A 20,975-nucleotide genomic window follows, 5' to 3' on the forward strand; every position below is an offset into this window, starting at 1 on the left:
AGGATGTGTGCGTCTTTGTTGCTCTTTCACGCAAACTAAACTGATTGCAATGAAATTTGGTACGTAGACAGCTGAACAACTGGAATAACGTATAGCCAACTTTTTATCCCAATATCCCTACGGGATACGGACTTACGCGTGTGAAACCACGGGGCGCAGCTATTTAGTCTATAGGATTAAGTTTATTGTTTTCAATTCTTTTTATTTTATTTATATGGTTGTGGTCGTTATAAAATGCAAATTCATACTTAAGACCAATTTTATGTTTGAGTGCGAATCATGGAAATAAAGCTAAAAATGTTTGGCATATTTTGAATTATGAATTATCTTTTATTCCTTATTTTTCTTTTATTGCGCAAATATTAGTGAGGAACACTTTGCCTATATTCATTACTAGGGTTTATTTTAAAGAAGTATCTTTATATAAAGCGACTTCAGGGATTTTCTGGTGCAACTTATTACTCAATACTAATTAAATACTCATAAAATTTGTGTAACTAATCCTTATCTCCATTCAATACTGGCTGCGCCATCTTTTGGCAGAGAACAGTTACAAAAATCATTCAAACAACTGTCCTAGCAAACGCTATCTATGGGATATTTTCAACTTTACTTCCAACTTCAGGAGCAGTCCAGTTCGCTACCTCAATAAGTACCGTTAAGGCTTAGTACCTTCCATTGCGATTAGATATCGCTTCTGTAAGTTTAATTTTTTATTTCAAAGAATGGACAAGAAAACCATTATGAACTCTATTGCGTATAAAAGCACAGATAATAAATACGATATATGAAAAGATTCCTGTCAGTTATTTAGCACCCGTAGTCTAATAAGTGATCTTGTGGTAAGTGAAACATGAGCCGATGGTTTTAGGAGGTTAAAATTCTAAATGAAATGTGTACGGAATCTCATTTTTTACTTTTTTCCTTAATTAGCCTTTGATATTTAATTATAAAAGGGATTGTTGTACTTTCTAGAACCCGAAACTATAGACTTAGTACTCGGGAGTTAGACTGTAGTTCGACACTAAGAAGGGGGAAGTTCTATTTAGTGGGGCAGCTCGTGACCTCTTTGCAATATGGCCGACCATTCAAAGTTAGTACATACCTTCACCGTGGACTTCTTTCGTGACATAGAATCGTTTCGAATCGCACCTCATTGAACCATGAAAGTATGCAACGTAGATGACGTTAGAATTAAATGATATATATAAATATAGAATAGATTAAATGACATAGAATTCTAAATTTGCAACTTGACAAGAAAATTTAAAAAAAATGTGGGTTCTCTCATTCAGTAAATAAAAATTGCGCTTTCGCCAAACTAAGTTATCGTTGCCGCCTAACCATGAAACTGTTTGAAATTTTTTTTGATATTATTGAACAAAATAATTCTTAATTTCAATTTAAAATGTACTAGTATTTATATTTGTAGAACTATAAATATTCACCAGACTTAATCATCTCCAATCATTCGTCTACAACACACTTGAACGGGGTTTTTCAGTCAGTGTGCCATAACTGTTTAAGGTTCAACTTTTTTTGATTATTGAATGCGTATTTGTTGTAATTATATCCACAGAAATAATTAAAATAGAGTTATTTAACCCGTCCCTCACAACAAAAAACCGAGCAGTATCTTTTCAGTGGCCTATACATAAGACTCTTTAAAGTGCATTATAATTGATACAGAAAGGTAATAAAATACACAAATTGCTAAAAAAATATTTATTTAAAACACCTTTAAAAAATGGAGTACATGGCTTACGACAAGTTGCAGCGTAGAACATATCATACGCCACTTTTTATTACTTGAAATTACAAATAAAAACGCTTTAAAAAACGCGCTGCTTACTATCTGAGTTCTCATTTCATTTTACTATAATCACATTTGTATTGCATTTAAATTTTAAAGTATTAATTTATAGATATTTGAAATCCAAATTTGAAACTCGGACTTATAATATGCAACGCGCTTTCGTACCTTAAATCACTAGAAATTAATGTTAATTAAAACTACAATAATTACTTGAACAACTATATCTAATTATTACACAAGTGAATCTTAAATATACTTATATTCGAACGGTTCAAAAAAAACTAAGTTTATTGCTACAATCGGCCGCACGTCCGTCTCTCTGTATGCGTGCGACTAGATGCAGCTTCCATCACACGCATACGGTTAGAACGACTTGCGCTCTGTAAACATTGACTTATGTGCGCAAGTTATGTTTAATTTCACAAAACAATTGACAGTGATTCACGAGCTAAACACCAAGTTATGTTATGATATATATTGACGGCGTCCAAGCTGAGCGAGGGTATCGCAGAGATCACGTTTATTTGCAACAGTTCAGTGCTTGTCCAGACGTGGCGGAAGCGTGCGAAGCATCGTACGCACATAGATAATGAATCTGCATTGACAAGCAATAACAAGTTTGTTGCGCCTAACTACATATAGGTATCGGGCCGTAACTTACGTACAATTTCTCTGAAACACCCTCGCGAAGAGCCTCCGGGCAAATCGAATGTACAAAACGACATATTATGGTATGTACATTATTCACAGGCATCGGCATACTTTAATATATCACATACGTTTTTAAAACATTATAATTAAAACCGACGTTAACTTGTAAGTTCAAGTTTCATAACAATGTTTCAATTTTAATCACAATAGGGCAAATTAATGTGTAATATAGACATTTGCATGCAAATTGCGATGAACAAATTCTAATCAATTAAATCGGAGGCGAAATTTAGAATAAAAAAGGATATATAATAGAAAAAAAATGCATTGTCACTTAATACAATTCAGGCGAAAATGATTTAAATAATTACCATATTTTTTTATTAATTAGACGGTATAGATGAAAAATTCCTGCGAAAGGATATTTAAATTGTTTTTCAGTTATCACTATGAATCAATCGAGAGACTATTGGACTAAATATTGCATCAGTTTCTTAATTATATACACAATAAATTGGGAATATATAAGTCTAGTGTGGGAGCTAGGTTAGGGCAGATATCAGTCATCATGTCACGGCGTTACCTGGGGGGGCGAATAGAAATACGTTATTGCAAACTATCAAAACACCAAATCGGGCGTTTCGATCGTTACCACAATTAGTATGTTGTCATTCAATGTTACACGAATCACTAAACGTTAACGCATCACCAAAATATCACAGAACACGTCCACCGTACTCGGGACAAACTGTTTTCGTATATCAAAAAAGTCCTTCGAATCGGCCGGTACAATGTGTGTCGCGGAGTTTCATTTAACGTCAATGTCTCGAACTTAGAATTTGCGTTTAATTAGCGAATATCACGGTAACATATGAGCGTCGTTTCAGGGTCGTGAATGTGTAGCTACGTAGCGCACGTAGACGCGTGTACGCATTCGCGAGCTTGAAGCGATGTTAGAGCGGTCGGGTGCACGCACGAGCGAGCGTCCTGTCGCGTGTCCGCACTTCACGCACGCACGTCAATGTTTACTTTTTGAAGAGCTTGTTCCAGTGCATCACTTTGGGCGGGGGGATGCTGGACGTTGAGGGCTGCGGCGCTAACTCCGCCTGCGCCTCTTGAGAGCCTGCGAAGAAAATTATACCCGTCATTTTTTTTTACAAAATAAAACACATCATAATAAATGAAATTTTACTAAAGTTAAAATGATTATAATATTATATATTAATAAATAAAAAAATAGGTATGTATATGAAGAATAGACGACACAACAAAAATCATTACCACATATTATAGTTACTTATTTTAGATTACCTATTTATGGGCTCCTATACATCTTTAGAAGAAATCGCAACGTATTTACCTTATCACGTAATAGATTATACTAAATATTTTATTATAAAAGTGACATAAAGGGTAACAGGTGAGAGCAGACGATGTTTCGTTTCAGTCAACTTGCATTATATTTTATGCTAGGGCGAGCCACCAAGGTGATTCATCTGATAGTAAGCGATTAGCACCGCCTATGAACATTTGCAAAATTCGGGGCTCTGCATATTCGTTGACCGCATTTAAGGGGTAAGGGGTAAGGTAACGGGTAAGAAAAGGGGATTGACGACGGAAAAATCGAAAGTACTGGGAAGAGCAACGAAAAGATACGGTCCTCCGGCGTGCCCACTGTCCGTACGAAACACAGTAGCATACTAGCATGCTACTATTTCACTCGCCGACGAATGTTGCGAATTCGGTGTATAAGTGTCGTGTGGTACACAATTGAAGCGACAGTGAAACGAACCTTTCTCGGCAAAGCCATTGAAGTACTGCTTATACCGGACAGACTCCCATATGGCTCGACGCTACTCAACTAGATCCCGCTCGCCCCCGCCGGCACCCGTCTTGTCCGCGATGCACGACCGCGCTACCGACGCGAACAGCCTGATAAACACATTTGTATTACAATATTACATTATGAATATATAAATGGCTGTTTGAATAGCGAACGAACCCACGGGCAGAAGCAAGTATTTCATTGGCTCATGCGTTATTCTTCTACATTGATATAAGTTACATCACTGCCAAATATCACCGAAATTCGTAAAATGGTTTTTCGCGTGAAAGAGTAACAATCGTCATACGTAAACTTTTGTAGATAAAAAAACTTATTCTGTTAATTAAAAAAAAATCAACCCTCCCATATAATTTATAGGAAGTCTCCTTAACAATAAAATCTACAAGCACTCACTTCTCGATTTCCGGTGCACAGTGGACGAATTCGTGGGACCAGAACTTGTATATGGGGTTCTTGATGAGTTCAATGAAGGTGATGAGCAGACCCCAAGGGTGCGGCCTGTTTACTATGAGCCTCTCGAGCAGCATCCTCGTGATCTGCTCCTGGACCGCCTCCGAGTTGGCCTCGGCGAACAGGTACAGTAGACAGCAGCTGAAGTAGTGGGTGTGGCTGTTCGGGTACCGGAGCTGGTTCGCAATCGCGTTCAGGAACAGGTAGCTACAGAACGTGGAGATTGAGGTAAATGCTGTGCTGATAAATACATGATACTATGATACGCTTCAGACAGTAAGTAAAGGAAAATCATTTCATTTTCAGCTACGTTGAGTAGACATTGACGCAAGATATATATTGTTGAATACAATGTCTTAATTAATAGGACAGATTGACTCACCGCCCTTCGTAATCGAAATCAACCGTGAAGTTTTGGAAAATGTCCATATGTGCGGAGTGAGCTATCGTCGACATGTTCGGCGTTTGCCCCTTAGCCCTGATGTGAGCGATGGCCTGTGTGCCCACGTACAGCACAACGGCGTTCATCAGCTGGCTGTTGTATCTACGGCCCGGCTCGTTCACAATCTATAATCATTGTCTCACATGATAACCACCATCAGCTTCTACAGTTTCGATAAAATAGACCAACGAAATCAACACGAATTCCCCATTGAAATTAAATAAATTGATAAAATAAAAAGGAATAAATAAATCCCAACCCAACGAATGATATACTGCACAATATGTCCTGAACGAATCAGAAGGAACTTGCAAGACACACCCGCAGTCCGTCCGCCACCAGGATCCAATAAATTGGGGGCTATTAAACAACACAATTACCTGCATATTGCTTCTCAATTCAGAGAGGAAAGTGACTGGAGCTCTCGCCTTGAGGTACGCGTCCAGATCCTTCTTGAATTGCGACGACGGGATGAGATTTGCGTAGTTGATAACGGCGCGGGGCGGAAGGTTGATTTCGGCCAGCAAATCTACTTTCAGATTCGGCGTGAACGGGTCGGGCAGTCGCATGTTACGAGGAAATGCAGAGAGAATCAGGTTTCTCATCTGTATACAGTTCGGCGGTATCTCATCGCAGAATCCATAATGATAGTCGCAAAGGAATTCCGGGAAATCGTGGAGCAATACGAGAAGCACTTTCAGTGTGCCTTTGTAAAGCATCATAACTGGTGAGGCAAGCTCTGTATTGCGTAGGAACGGATCTAAGAATTTGAACAGATCAATGAGGAGTGTCGAATACATTCCCCAGCCCTGGAAAAGTAAAACCTACTTATATAGCTGTTAATATTAGGTCACATTAAACACTGAAGGCAATTCGATGCAATGATATAACCCTGTTCTAACGAGCCGTTCAAGCGTATATAAAACTGGTCTATTCATACGCCACAAACATTGACGAAAAATAAAGCATGCACACAAAGCAAACAACATAATTTAATCCAAAATGTAAGAAGCGGTCAATGAACATAGCATCGCGTGAACAGGTAAAACTTTTTATTTTTAAATAAATATTCTTACTAGGTATTATTATTAGGAACTGAAGGTTCAAAATTTATATTCATAATTTTTTTTTTAAATATGATAATTTCATTTAAATGTTTCAAGATTTCATTGCATCGAATATTCCACGCAATAACATTGCTGAGCAAATTATAATTCAATAATTCACATGAAATTTAATTTAGCAATTGACAAACTCAAATTCGATCAAATTCCATAACATTCAAATTTAATAATAAAGTATTAATGAATGAATTGTTTTACCAGTGCGAATAACTTGGTGGCATAAAATAAAACAAAAATGGTATAGTTGTATGTTTATGACAATCATTAAAAAACTTATAACAAAGTTTATATATCAATAGCATTTATAAACTTTCTTATAAATTATACACAATATAATTCAATTCAAAGATATCACTCAGTTAGATAATAATTTATGAGATAATCTGTATCAGTAAAAGATTCAGTGGAACAAACGCTTGCGTTCGTATTAGTTTTACATAATGAATTTCGATAGATGTGTTCTAAATGAGTCAAATAGCAACAAAATCTATTAATGAAAACAAATGCCAGTATTTAGAGAGATGAGCTCAATTATACCATTATGCACACAAAGGGCAATACTAACGAAAATTAGAAAACCGCGGTATGTATAGCTTGATAAAATTGAGCTGCAAACGAGTAACCGAAAAAAAGTATAATCAAAAATCAAAATCGACCGACCATAAAATAACTCCCCTCCACCGATAGATCGACGATGAATTATTTCACGTCCGTCAAAAAGGAAACGCGCGTGTTGTGTCGTGTGTTGCGTATCTACCTTCTGTTGCGGCGTGACGGCGAGCACGCGGTTGATGAACGCCCGGTGCGCGACGAGCTCGAGCCACGCGTAGCAGAAGCCCGGCGCGAGGCTCGGCCGGATGATGCGGAACGTGTGGCAGAATGCGGTGAGAACCTGCGGCCGGTGTCACGGTATTCATATATGCGTTGAAATATCACATATTCACACAAGCATAGTGTGAAAGTTTTCAAAGTCCGCGGGTGTCACGGTGTTCACATGCGCGTGCGTTTCAATGCCATGGAAAAATTGGGTTCACTGTTCCCACAAGTATAGCGTGAAGCGTTGATATATCAATGGCATAAAAAAAATTGTATTAAGTGTTTTCACACAACACAATTATAGTGTGAAAATTGTGGAAGGCACATCTTTTTTTTTTTAATTTCAATTGGGACTTGGATAAAAATTCAAAAAAAAAAAAATAACTACACTAATCACATAAATAGATCATTTATCTATGTGATCTGTATTTTGCCACGACATAAAAAGACACAGTATATTTAACTGTGAGAGATGAATACTACAGATTTGTCTATTATAGATTCTACATGCGATGTTTCCGATCTCTAGAGAAAACAAAACAAATTAAAAATAGCATAAACAATACGAACCTGATAGTTCATAGATTCTAAAACAGGTTCAGCCATATTCATGTCCAGGAAGAGAATGAGTAGCAGTCTGTGGTACGGAAGCTGTTGGAAATTAGCTCCGTGCTCCTCGTGGTCTTGTAACAAGCAGCCAGCGATGATTCCAAGGATCTAAACATAACATGAAACATATAATCATCCAACTAACATTTAGAACACGCGTAACCAAAGTCAATAATTTGTAAAATGATGTTACCTTGTTCAACAAATTCAACTTTGGTGTGGGATTACCGGCGTCAGCTGTGTTCTTGATTAGCAAAGACACCAATTTAATGAAAGAGTCACACATTGCGTAGTATTTCTCCCTCTTTGGAGGCACAGGCGGTGGGTTGAGTCTGTCCTCAGTCAACAGCTGGTAAACATTTTCGACACACATTTGTGTCGCAATTCTAAAGAATCTTGTGATCATGTCGTCGGATTTGAGTATTCCATTCATATTCATGCGATGTACATATATGTTGAAGTTCTGCGCTATTTCTATTTCAGTAAGTGGGCTCAGCAAAACATTGCGCCATTCGCGTAAAAGATTCTCAGTTTTCTCCTGTAGACCAGGTGGGTCGTCGTATTCACGGTTCTATAAAATTAATTGTACATAATTAAGAATCAACACAATTAATGCAAAAAAATTATGCAACACTGGACATATTACATTTTGAATAATTAACATTGTTTGATATTAACACAAAAAAAATACATAAACATGTATATAGGTATATATATATACTCACTCGCACTTGCATGATTCCAGTGTGAATATGAGAAGTGGGACCGAGCGGTGATCGCTCACCCAAATACGTGCTAGGGTCTTGGTTAATTCTAATAGCTTCTATGAGAGACGCGAGCCCCTCTGGCGGAGGGTTGCGGGAGTGCGACATCATACGCACTAGCGTTTCCGTGGTGTGGTACAGGTCGGACTCGTTAGCGTACATGTTGTTCCTGTCATCAACCAGGTACAGCTGAACAAGTTGCATCGCAAACGCCACAGCCACGTAATTGTTGCCGCTGTCCATGAGGTGCGCGAGCGCAAGGTCATACTGGAAACATTTAAATTATTTATATTGACGAGTGCGTATGGACTATATAGATAGGATTATTTGAATAATACTTACTTGAGGTAGATTAATTAGATGATTTCTCACAAGACAATCTATCGCTTCTAAGTTGTATTTGAGCTCATCACGACATTCCGTGACACAGCAGGTTATTTGTTTCGTAGTCCATGCGTGCCCGTAAACCCTGGCGTCTTCTAGAAGCTTCAGGACTCGAAGGTGGATATCGCGGTAGCGTGTCATCATCTCGACATGCTCGCTACTTGCGCCTGGCTGTACTATGTGACCGTCTAGAAGCCCCTCTACGGCCTGGATAACATTTATTGTCCATTATGAACCAAACATATAATAATGATTTGATACATGCTCCTTTAATTAATAAATAATGAATAACAATAATTTAAAGGAACATAATAATGTACAAAAATTTAGTCTAGAATAAAGATACAACTCACCCTCTGAAGCAGTGTATATCCAGAAACAAAGTCACGATTCCTTCTTGCCATGATGAGACACTCAAGAAGGGTGTGCATGTTTGTGGCCTGCACGGCAAAGGAGGGAACCGAGAGGGCATTGCTCAAGAACATTTCCGCAGCCGAAATCAGCGCACCCATTTCGTCGGTGCCGTACATCTGCTTTATGATAATAATGAATAAATACTCATTAGAACTGTAAACCCGTGGGAAAATATACATTTGCCTTAGATAACATTACATACCTGAGTTGGGTTAATGACTTGGCTGTAAGTCATCTGCGGTATCTGTTCTTGGGATGAGGGCTTGGGCATGAACATACCAGCGTCACGCACTGGCACAAAACCGGGGATGTTACAAGCGAATTCTTCGTAAACAACAATTTGTGATTCAGTCGGACCGCCTACACGCAAGCGGACTCTTTCTGGGATTCTCTCAGTTTGGTAGCTCAAGACGATCGGATCGTAGTATCGTCTACCTTCTTGTCTCGCCAGTTTCCTCAATTCGTAGTCATTGAGCAATCGTTTGTCGAGTTCTGGTAACGCCTTCTCGACGGCGGTTTTCTGTATGAATGCGCACGCTAACTCCATGTTCTCAGCTGCGAGAACGGCTGCGGCGCTTTCGATTATGTCCTTCTGGAAAGAATGAGTGTATGAGTCGATTGTGTAAAATTTTAAAATATATTTGTTTTTGATGCTCTAGTTTATTGACGACATAATTTATAATAATATCAAAATAAATTAACTACATAATATAAATACGGAATGACCTCGTACCTGCTGAGGTGTAGTCGGTAATAGGGCAGTGATAAATGCAGCTTTCAAATTAGTGGTGATAGTGTTTATGATTTGCTCTCGGCAAGTAATCATTGCCATGCCAGCTGTCAAGTTACGCATCATGTGGTGTGCACATGTGCGCATTCGTACTTCGTCGGGATCGAAAGCAAAATCTTTTCTAATTATTTGTTCGCAAGTCGTTAGTGCGTATTTGATCGATCGGTCGACAACGGGATGAATCCATTCTTGGATGGAGCGTTCGATGGCTGGTTTCACGAATTGCTTCAAATGCGGATAGCTTTGGAATAGCAAGATATGCGGATTGAACGAAATCTTTTGCCCAAAAGCGGATGTTGAAGATACATTAACATCCAAGTAATTAAATCTGGGTTCTGGGATTCCTATTACACCTATTAGGGTAGGATCATTTACTAAGCCGTTAGTTGGAGTCGGCGCCGCAGCAGAAATATCTTCTGGGGGAATCATTGGCGTCTGTGGTGGCATCATCTGTATTTGAGGAGCTTGAATAATCGTTTGATTAATAGTCATGACATTGGGCGGTGGCTGAGGCTGCGGTGGCTGTTGTTGTTGCTGCTCTTTATTTTGTTTGGGCTGTGAAAGCTGGAACTCGATGGTTCTTATCTTGTCTGGATCTTTTAAGTAGAGAGTAGGCTTCAAATCTTGTATGTCAAGACAAAGGTTTTTACAAAGTACTTCTATTTCAAACTTCAAATTTAGTTTCAAATCAGGTTCTTGATGTAATTCAGCCAGAACATTCATAAGAGCCATTGACCATGGATTGGGCGGTTTGAAAACAACACTCTTAGCGCAGGATTCTAAGACCTTGGCTACAAACGGCACCACATATAATAACTCTTGTTGGCCTTTGTGATAAGCTTCAAGTAGAAGTGCTTTGAGGTCTAAATCGACTTGAAGGATGGGTAAATTACGTGCCAATGTAAGCATGCCTAACCAATGACCAAGATTCTTGAGCAATGAACGGTCGGAAAAGTTAGCTATGCCTTTGTCAGAACGCAATAATACTCTGATGTTTCGATATGTTTCTTTTGTCACCAGTTTATTAATTTCCCTTATTTTGAGCACGTCTAGGAAATTCGAATATAAAACGTGAAAATTTAATTCAATTGATGCTCTTTTCATGACAAGATATTGCGCAAGCCAAGGAAAATATTCGTCAGTTATTATTTCTTTTAATTCATCACACTTCGCCTGTAAATTGAGCTGACTGAGGTTATTGAAAATGAAAGCAGTTTTATCTTGAATAGCCTCTGGAGGTGTATTTATCTTATCGTCTCTATCCGTTGCAGTCAATAATGTGTCAATGTTAGTTGCATTGGCAATGGATGGTCTACTGCCTATGCCACCGGCAGCACAGTTTGCATTTTTCGATAATACAGATATGCAGCTAGGTGGAACAACCGTCCTGAAAAACAAAAATATATTAAAACCATATTAACATACAACATCAGTTAGAAAGAGCAATAAATAAAATAGTACCTGTAAGGTGCAGCAACAGTTACAACAGCAGTTTGACTCAACATAGAAGCTAAAGTTGCGGGTAACACCGCTCCTTGTGGTTTAGTAGGCGGCTCTTGGCTCTGCAGGCCGTATTCTATGTATTCAATCAAGTGTGGAGGGAATTCAGTAAAATGAGGGATGGCTCTCACATGTTCGCAATATTTATGATAATCTTTAAGCCTGGACTTAAACCTGTCCAATGCGGCAATGCCAAAGTAGTACATTTTAGAACCCTCAGGTTTCCTTAAAGCGTCTAAGACGAATCTCAAAGCTAGCCCAAGTGATACGTAACTTGGAACTAGCCCCTTTTCGATGATACCACCAAATAGTTGCGCAGTTATGTGCAATTCCTTATCTGGGTACTGTGGAAAGAATTTGTATTCTTCAAACAAATTTCTCAACATGCAGGAGAACACTTCGCGTTCTCTTTTGTTGGGCGAATCTTGAAATTTCTTCAACATATCGAGCACTTCATCAATGGATAGAGTTGGATGAGGAGGATGATTATAGATTCTTTGAAAATAGCCGTTAGCCTCATCTTCGATTTCCTTAGAAACATTATGCATGATTTCGGGAAAATGTATTGGATCGGGTATACGATGTTTATCCATTGCTGGCCCAGGCGGCATCCGGGCTAAAGCACTCATAGTTGCCACATTAGCACCATGTTGCATCGGTATCATAGGAAAGGGGCTATTTGGACCGGCACCAATTAGACGAGACGGTGACCCAGGAGCAGTCACTAAAGGTCCAAGAGTGCCAGGCATAGCAAATGCCGTATTACCGGGAGCCCCAAGAGTCAGATTCGCTACATTAGGAGTTAAACTTGCAATAGAATCGACATGCGGAGTGAATAGCTGCCCCCCTAAACCAGCAGGGTTGAAGGGTGTTTCTATTACTCTCGTGTGTGCTCTTGGTATTCCTGTAATGTTTGGTCTAGTTTTACTTAGTATTAATGTTTGACAATTTGTAATTAGTGCGTAAATTGCTTCCTGTAACTCTTGTTGAACATTAGGAATGCAAAGTTGTAGGCATGCTAACATTGTGCCCACTGTTTCTGGCGGTAGTTGAGCTGCTTTAGGAAGCTGTTCTTCGGGTACTTTACCAATGACGGGTGGACATCGTCGTTGTAGAAACTTAACCATAGCCGTTACAAATGACTCACCATGGTCTCGTATTTTGTCTGTAAGCCATTTATCGAGTTTTAAATATTCTCTCCGAGATGCTAAACACGCCAGATCGATTATGAATGGGAATGATTGAACATTCAATAGGAGGGAAAGCGCCTTGAGGTCCTGTGCAACATCCAATATTCTTGATAGTTTTGACTGATCACAATCACCGCGCATGTACCAGTCTGCCATAGCATGCATTATAATTGGTTTTATGTTTGGGTTTTGAGTATGCCAAGCATGTTGTAATATGATGCCAGAATTCGGATGATTTCCCAAGAAAATTGGTATTAGAGTAGTCAGCAATTCCTGTCTAAAAACAGTGATAGGTGGACTGATCTGCAGCAATGCCAAGAGCAAGATATCAGGACAGTGCTGCAGTGGAAATTTAAATAGGTCATGTACTTGTAAATAATATCCACGCTCGGAGGCATACAAAAGCAGTTCGACTAAATAGAGACAACGCCATGTTGCTACTTCTTTGTTGTCAGTTTCTGGAGGCGACTTCAGTAAATCAATAGACACTGGATGAAAAGGATAATCAGCGAGGCTGAAAACATCAGGGTGTTTAAGAATATTTGTGATAAGACTCATCTGTCCTTCTAAATTTGTCCATCGTCGACAAAGATATTCTACTGGAAAGATATTCGCTGGGTATCCTGCGCTTTGTAAACCCAAGCGTAAAATTGTAAAAAGCAAGCTTAAACCTTGCCTGTCAGGAACAATAAATTCGGGATGATCGAGTTGAAGAATTACTTCTTTCCAATTCAAGTTAGAAGCAAGTTCTTTTAATGTCTGCACAAACACTTCCGCATTCCATGCTTCGCCATGTCCAAGTGTAGCATCTTTTTTGGCTTCGTGGTTCACCCAGAAATTACCAGGGTTTTGAATTTGTGGAGTATCTTGAATAGTAGCATGATATCTAACCATCAGTGATATGATTCTTGCCACATCGATAGCTGTAGGCTCTCGTGCACCAAAATTCAACATGTGCGTTTTGCATTCTTCAACTGAGGCTGTAAAAGCATATCCGAGATCACGAATAACTTCGGCCAGTGAATTGTCCATCATTGTTGCGGCCATGTCACTGCCTGTTGTCATTTCCTCAAGAGGCGTCTTTGTATCGTCGGGATATAGGAGAGGAGCTAATACAATAGGAACCACTTCACGTGGAAAGTCCACACGTAATCGTTTTAGAAACAAATCTTTTGTAACCGTAGCTAATCTGAAATTATCATAAGTGAGACTGGTCAATAGAGTTTGCAAAACTTCAGGGCTGCATTCCTGAAGACCTGCACGCTCCGCTTGGTGTCCACGCTCTGCAAAAAACAGAAATGTATATAATTATGCTCTTAAAATGAACATAAAGAAAAGAAAATAATTTCAATTATTTAAAAAATTTAAGATAAAAGTTGTCTATATTTAAAATACCTGCGTCGAGATAACACTGTACTAGATCCAAAAAACGTTTTTTGAGATGTTGTTTTGCAAATGTTGCTATCTCAGGCTTCGAAGAATGTCTTCTTAATACCAGTGAGAAAGCGACATCTTGAGCAGTCGTTAATTTTAGTAGCCTTGCAAGGCGAGTAAGTAATGTGTTTGATGGTTTAAAAGTCTGAAATTAATACAAAAATAAACATTCTTATTTGATTATTTTCACATGGGTGGTTCAACTCCAAGAGAGAACTGCAAGCTAATTTTATGAGTATTTAGTAGTAAAAGCTGTTGATTTGACCATTATCAATAAATTATATTAGAAGATGTATAATAAATCTACACAAAAGGTTCCCATTATATTAAAAGACGTTCACAAAAAATTATAGAATCAACTTATTTTTCTACTATAGAATACCTTTTCTCGATGCTACAACACAATATCAACAGTCTGATTGTAAAATGCAAGTTCATTGAACCTCTAAAATATACATAGTATGTAATAGTTCAGTCAATGATATATGGAGACTGTATATGCAAACCAACTGCTTTTACAGTGATTCAAATGACTAATCATCCCTATACACACATAGATAAATATTTTCGTTTTGTATTAAAAATTAAGTACCTACATCTGCATGTCGCCTGTTATGTCCATGTCTATGTTAAGGTCCAAGCCCAGCGGACCAGCTGCAGTTAAAAAAATATTTCTCAAAGAAGGTTTTGTGTCACAGCTAAATTTAAAATCTGATATGTCACAAATAAAAAATAGACAAAATGATATGAAATAGAGAAAAATACCTAATTTCTCATGCCACCTTACACTAGTAATAAAAGTAATTATTTGCAATAAAATTCTCAACATTGATCAAAAACAGTTAAAATATTTATTGATATAAAAAAATTATGCACTTTAGTTTAAGAATCAAGTAAGGCAGTTTGAAATTAAACAGAAAAGGACAAACAGACAACACAGGATGATGTACTAAATAAATTCTATGCATGCTTCAAGACTAGAGGATAAGGAATATCTGCTGTCTATGGGCAACCAATAATAACATAACAAAATAATAAAGAAATAAAACTTATAATAAAATACTTTTTTATAACAGTACTATAAAAAAAATAGAATTTAAAGTAACCATTCATCATTCAAGTTTCATTTTCCTTTTTAATGAAATATTTTTTGTCCAAAAGAACTGTATATATATTTAATAACAATACTATATTACCATATTTTTAGTAACATTATAACTTTTTATGAAATTATACAATCAGAGTGTAAAAGTAGTACTGTATAGTATGAATTGTCCTTATTGAGCTTTCTTTATTGAATTGTAATTTCATTGAGGTTCTAGCTTCAATATTTTATTTGTTTACTCACTCTTCTAATACGGGTTCATTTTATCCATACAGATACAACCCAGTTATCCATAATTTTCAAATGAATTTAAATAAGGAAAAAAAATATATTTTAATAAATATGGTCAACACAGTTCCAAATTTAATTATGTAGTATATTTACACTTATTTTAAGTTTTAAAAACCTTGAAGTTGTTAGCTGTTTCATCATGGTGTAAATATAGAAAGGTATCAAGATATTTGTTGTGTAGCAGATTTTTTTCCTCATGCTTACAGGTTCTACATTTTTGGCTCATTTTGTATATTACTCATAACTCATTGAACTAATAAAGCTATTCAGTAAAGTAATTTATAAGCCTCTGGTAGTAGCTTATGACTTTTTTACTAATGTATCTATATATAAAAAAAGAATATGTTTCCATGCAAAAGTCCAACTGTATGTTGCCAGATTTGCGGGCTCTAAGCAACTAAATAAATGATTTGATGAGCACATAAATTTATTTCATCAGAAAATAGAAATGAGCACAAAATTACGCGCTTTTTATGGCATTCATTAAGTTACCATGCTTGAACTCAAAAATGCAGTTCACTCTGTAACATACACACCTTTTGCAATGACCGAGCAGGGTTGTCAATAGCTCGACAGACAACTGTTGATTTAGCCGGATGGTTAAGAAGAGAGGCAAGAATCTGAGCAAGAAGAGATGCGTGGACACTGGTGCTTGTGGTCCCTGAGCGATCGTTGTCCCACGATGACTTAGCCGCTTCAGTAAACAAAGACCTCAGCAGTTGGTTTTCCGCTTCCAAGCCATGAGTGTTGACAATCTGGATTCATATAAGAACATTGAAACAAAGAGTACAATCATAAAAATGAATTGAGCATAGTTAATCGCGTTGCAAAAAATTACACCAGCAATATATTCTAATGTAAATATACTTAAACATATATGTTTATTCCAAATGCACACATTTGCAATGCAAAAATGTTGATATGAAATGTCTCCAGTTATATTAACATGTTAATTATAACGTAACATTGATTTTTAATAAAACAGCAAAGGTGTAATTGAAGATGACTGAGATAATATTTAAAATTATTTATCAAAATTTTTATAAAGTCAACTCAGTGTATCATATTCATTTACCTTCCAAATATGATAAACTTTATTGTATAAAAGGCCATAACACATGCAATGCATACAGCATAGCCCCAAAGTAAAAATATAAAGAGAATTAAAATTAACCTGTTTAAATGATCATTGATATGATATAAAATCGAACATGATTCAAATCCTTCATAGAATAGGTTTGGAAAAAGAAATTGGAAACCCAATATTTTTAATTTTTTTTTTTAATTTTGGCATGAAACAGGCTACAACCAGCTTTTATGTTACAGAACAGCTTATAAATTATGCCTATAGACAAATCACATAGAACAAAGGGCAAGAATGACATGTTTAAGAATATCCAATATGATGCATACATATTGGGATTTAGTAATCACTTGTAAATTACATTTAAAAAGTGGTTAAGGTTTCTGCAAGGACTTATGCTTCCTTTTTGATGGCAAAAATCTCAATTTGAATAAGTCATTTACAAAAAAAAAAACAATCTCAATTCACATTTTATAAAGGCACTTATTCTATGACATAGCAAATTACTTGTAATAAATGGAAATATTGTCCTTTGCTTTTATGTTTTTCTGTTACTTGCCTCATTTATATCGCATATTTTGTTAAAATATATATATACATAACCATTAAGATATATCAGACAACAATATTATTTGTGCTTTTAATATGAAAGTACATTTCATGGACATAGACATAAACATTCATACACTTGAAAACTGTTTAAAACTCTTACTCTAATTTCTTATTAATCACAAAACCACTTGATTTTTGTATATATTAAAGAATGTTTAATGTCTTTTAAAGACAGATAAAGAACACAAATAAAAATGCAGGGATAAATAAGTATTTGCTAGCCAAATTGACTAAGGAAATTACTGTGATAGTAATCAATTTCATAAATAACTTACTGATCACCTCAACTCCACCTGGGTTCATTTTTGTTTATTTTTGTATAATAATTTTACAATTCAAATTCAGACAGAGAAAAGCCCAACAATTAAATGATCATTTATATCTGTTTAGCCGGTCTTGAGTTTTGAGTAGTGTAACTATGACTTTCTTTTCTTTCATTTATGTAATTATTATTCTCTTATCCAATATTTTACATTGAATGGAATAAGTTTGTGGAAATTATCTAAAAAGAATAGTTTTTTATTCTTGGTAATTCTTGAATCTATACCATGTCAACAATTGACATTTTTAAATTCACTGAAACGGAAGTCTTTGTATGCCTATTAATATAACTATTATTTATCACAAGCACCACAGGTCATTGCGGAGATTATTAAATTCTTGTCTTTTCACTTTTTTTTTGTATATTTGAAATGTTTTTTTGGAAAATTAAAACTGTTAAACTTTCCAGTATATGATGTACTTATTAAAAAAATGTTATGTATATTAATATATATGTAGAAAATTCGCTTTGCTTGTCCTATAATGAAGTTTTGTATTATTTTATTGTGATTGTTATGTTAAATATGTAATAGAGTAACTTTGAAAGTTCAATTAACAGATTTAAAAATAATCCAGCACATTACCTTTAAATATTGTATAAAATATCTTGTTTGGAATATCTTACACTTTTATTAGGTATAATGCATTATACATATTACCTGTAAACTTTCTTTATCTTTATGCAAAAAAGAAAGAATTTCATTTAAGATGAATATACAAATGATCAATAATGTATTTTCTTTATCTTTACTGTTAAATAATAACAGCTTGAAAATTAATAATTGGAACCACACAGTGAAAAGTTAATGCTGGAAAACTACCCTCGATAAATAATATTTTTTCCATCTTAAAAGTATTCTCAGAAATGAACATCATTGCTAACAGCCAGGAAACTTATGAGTATATATAACTCCCAAGTGAAAGTTATTGTGGAAGTTATCAATGTTAAACATGTAAATTTAATTTTTGGAATAGTTTTTTCGGGGAAGCAAAAAAATAATGAATTTTTATGCTTTATGACTTGTTTGCATACCTTGATTTGAAAAATGGTAAGTCTTAACAGAGAAATAAAAGCAATTTCATTTTCATTATTTTCAGTTGTTATGATGAATATGAGGCATAGATTGAGAATTTGTATTGGAGAACATGGGAAAATGTACAGAATACAGAATAAAATAGTTAAGACTCAACAAATTGAACTAATATTATGCAAAATCTAACTTTCCATTTGAAACTTCAAACATAATTCTCACCAAAATCCATTTACCTTTCAGTTACCAAAATTATTCAGACTACCTGAAAAATTTACCTAATATACCCTCAAAAGCATTGTTACAGTAAGATTTGGTGACATGTCGTGAAAACTTGGCTTTTAATTATATAAATCAATAACAGTCCTTGAAGTAGTACTATAACACCATAATCTAACGATCAACGAAAGGACTATCATACGACGACTCCGATAGTGCGTTAACGTAATGGCGTGATGCTACCTATAAATATAACAAAAATATAACGAGTATCTAAATGTGCAATACATCACACAATTACCACACAATACACAGTAAATCGCGCAGACGTGTTGCTTATCAATTTCACTTTACGTCACGTTTTAAGACATCACACGCAAATATAACCGACTATTTGGCAAGAAAGCGCTTTGCAACAACAATGCATATGCAACACTTATAGGAATTCATAACAAATTAAATATAAATAAAATATCCTTACAAAGCTAACTCGTGGTTTCCGTTCACAATATGGCGACAATTGAAAAACAAAGACAATTCAAATATAACATTTCTCACCTGCGTTAACTCTTGACTTGTCTGCTTAAAGTTCTTCTTATTTAGATTAACAACGAGATTATTGATTTGTAATAAGCTAAACGTTAAAGGGTCCAGGTTCATAGTTCCATTAATGCGAAACCGAAAGCTTCAAACACGTTTGAAGCTTTCTTGATTTTCGACGGATTACTACGGTCAATTTAGGTTCTTTTACAGTTTTTAGGCGAAATAAAGATAATCCTAAGGTCAACATCACCAATACTGTTGTTCACTTCAAAATTAACATAATTTTAACACCCCACTGCAACAAAATCCAACTTCAAGAGGAACCGCACACGATGACGAGGGCATTCGCTTCTCTCGAACGTGATTCGTCCTCGATTACATTTGTCCCCTTTCCTCTTGCTAGGGCAACTTCCAGTAGTACCAACATGTTATATGTTGCCATGAAACAGTATATTAATACAGATAATTTAAATAACGAACAAGAATGTGATAATAATAATTCTAAAATAAATAATATGTAACACCTAGTTCTAATAAAATAAACAAAGATGAAAATACCTAATGAAAAATTATTATGTTCATGGTATATTATAATTATATTAAGATTGTGATTTTTCTTAAAACAATATCATTGCCACATGATTTTTTCTTGTTATTAAAACGTATTAAGACTATGCCTAATAAAAAAAAACGGCACTTTCTTTAAGCTTTTAAGCTTTTCAATCACTGTACTCTAAAACAATGCATAAAATTTAGTTATCAGAACGGCAAGCACTCCTGGGTCTCTTTTTTTTTTTTTTTTGTTGAATCTTAATGCTAGCCTGAAGGGCTACTATATTATTATATTATTCTCTTTTTACTTTAAACTTTAAACTCCTGGTTTTTTTTTTACAAGTACAATAAAACTTTCCATGGATTGTCATCTTCCCCACTAAATACATATGATATACACAACGCGACGCCATAGGAGGGCGCTATATGAACGAATATTTTTACATTTTTATGTAATAGTTTACGACACTTTATGCTATTTCGTAATTTTGGTAACCGAAACCTATTAATCCATTTGGAAATATTTTAAAAAATCCCACTGATACGGACAAATAATAAAAAATGTGTGTTATAATCTACAGGTCTATACCTCTAAAATCTGTTAATTCACTCAAGTCTACGAATACCATTCAAAGGTTCAGATGCAACAAAGAGATAACTTTGGAATTCAACATTTTTAGATTTTTATAGAATAACTAGCTGCGCCCCGCGGTTTCACCCGCGTAAGTCCGTATCCCGTAGGAATATCGGGATAAAAAATAGATGTTGGCCGATTCTCAGACCTACCCAATATGCTTACCAAATTTCAGAGGAATCGGTCAAGCCGTTTCGGAGGAGTATGGCAACGAAAACTGTGACACGAGAATTTTATATATATAAAGATTTTATAAATATATGAATACATTAAGATATAAATAAGCGTGAAATATTTCAATAGTTTAGCATTTTAGTCACTTTATAGAAAACACATTACATACTTAGGTACCT

General features: G+C 35.7%; 1 protein-coding gene across 6 annotated transcripts; it reads right to left on the bottom strand.

Moving 5' to 3' along the window:
- Positions 1-1,710: 1,710 nt before the first annotated feature.
- On the bottom strand, positions 1,711-19,823 carry LOC119835653 (CCR4-NOT transcription complex subunit 1). 6 transcript variants are annotated; one of them, XM_038360615.1, is made up of 17 exons: positions 19,452-19,823; positions 16,163-16,381; positions 14,192-14,375; positions 11,568-14,079; positions 10,050-11,493; positions 9,519-9,905; positions 9,256-9,435; positions 8,861-9,109; positions 8,480-8,785; positions 7,948-8,325; positions 7,716-7,862; positions 7,087-7,221; positions 5,586-6,014; positions 5,146-5,330; positions 4,707-4,970; positions 4,260-4,399; positions 3,453-3,590 (listed from the first exon to the last, which is right to left on the bottom strand). In XM_038360615.1, the coding sequence occupies exons 1-16, from the start codon at positions 19,551-19,553 to the stop codon at positions 4,321-4,323; spliced, it is 7,200 nt and encodes a 2,399-aa protein (XP_038216543.1). In that variant the 5' UTR covers positions 19,554-19,823; the 3' UTR covers positions 3,453-3,590; positions 4,260-4,320. The 6 variants fall into 6 exon arrangements, with proteins under 6 accessions (XP_038216539.1, XP_038216541.1, XP_038216538.1 ...); XM_038360614.1 differs by having other exon boundaries at positions 9,519-9,908; XM_038360611.1 differs by lacking the exon at positions 4,260-4,399 and having other exon boundaries at positions 1,711-3,590.
- Positions 19,824-20,975: the final 1,152 nt, after the last annotated feature.

This window comes from Zerene cesonia, chromosome Z, assembly GCF_012273895.1.
Source record: "Zerene cesonia ecotype Mississippi chromosome Z, Zerene_cesonia_1.1, whole genome shotgun sequence".
Classification (NCBI taxonomy): Eukaryota; Metazoa; Arthropoda; class Insecta; order Lepidoptera; family Pieridae; genus Zerene; species Zerene cesonia.

Excerpts from the sequence above, each read along its gene's own strand:
- LOC119835653 (XM_038360610.1), bottom strand. The coding sequence starts at position 19,553 with ATGAACCTGGACCCTTTAACGTTTAGCTTATTACAAATCAATAATCTC. Across the intron at positions 14,080-14,191 it reads ACAGTGTTATCTCGACGCAG|AGCGTGGACACCAAGCGGAG; the intron begins GTATTTTAAATA and ends TGTTTTTTGCAG. Across the intron at positions 8,326-8,479 it reads CTGGAATCATGCAAGTGCGA|AACCGTGAATACGACGACCC; the intron begins GTGAGTATATAT and ends TTAATTTTATAG.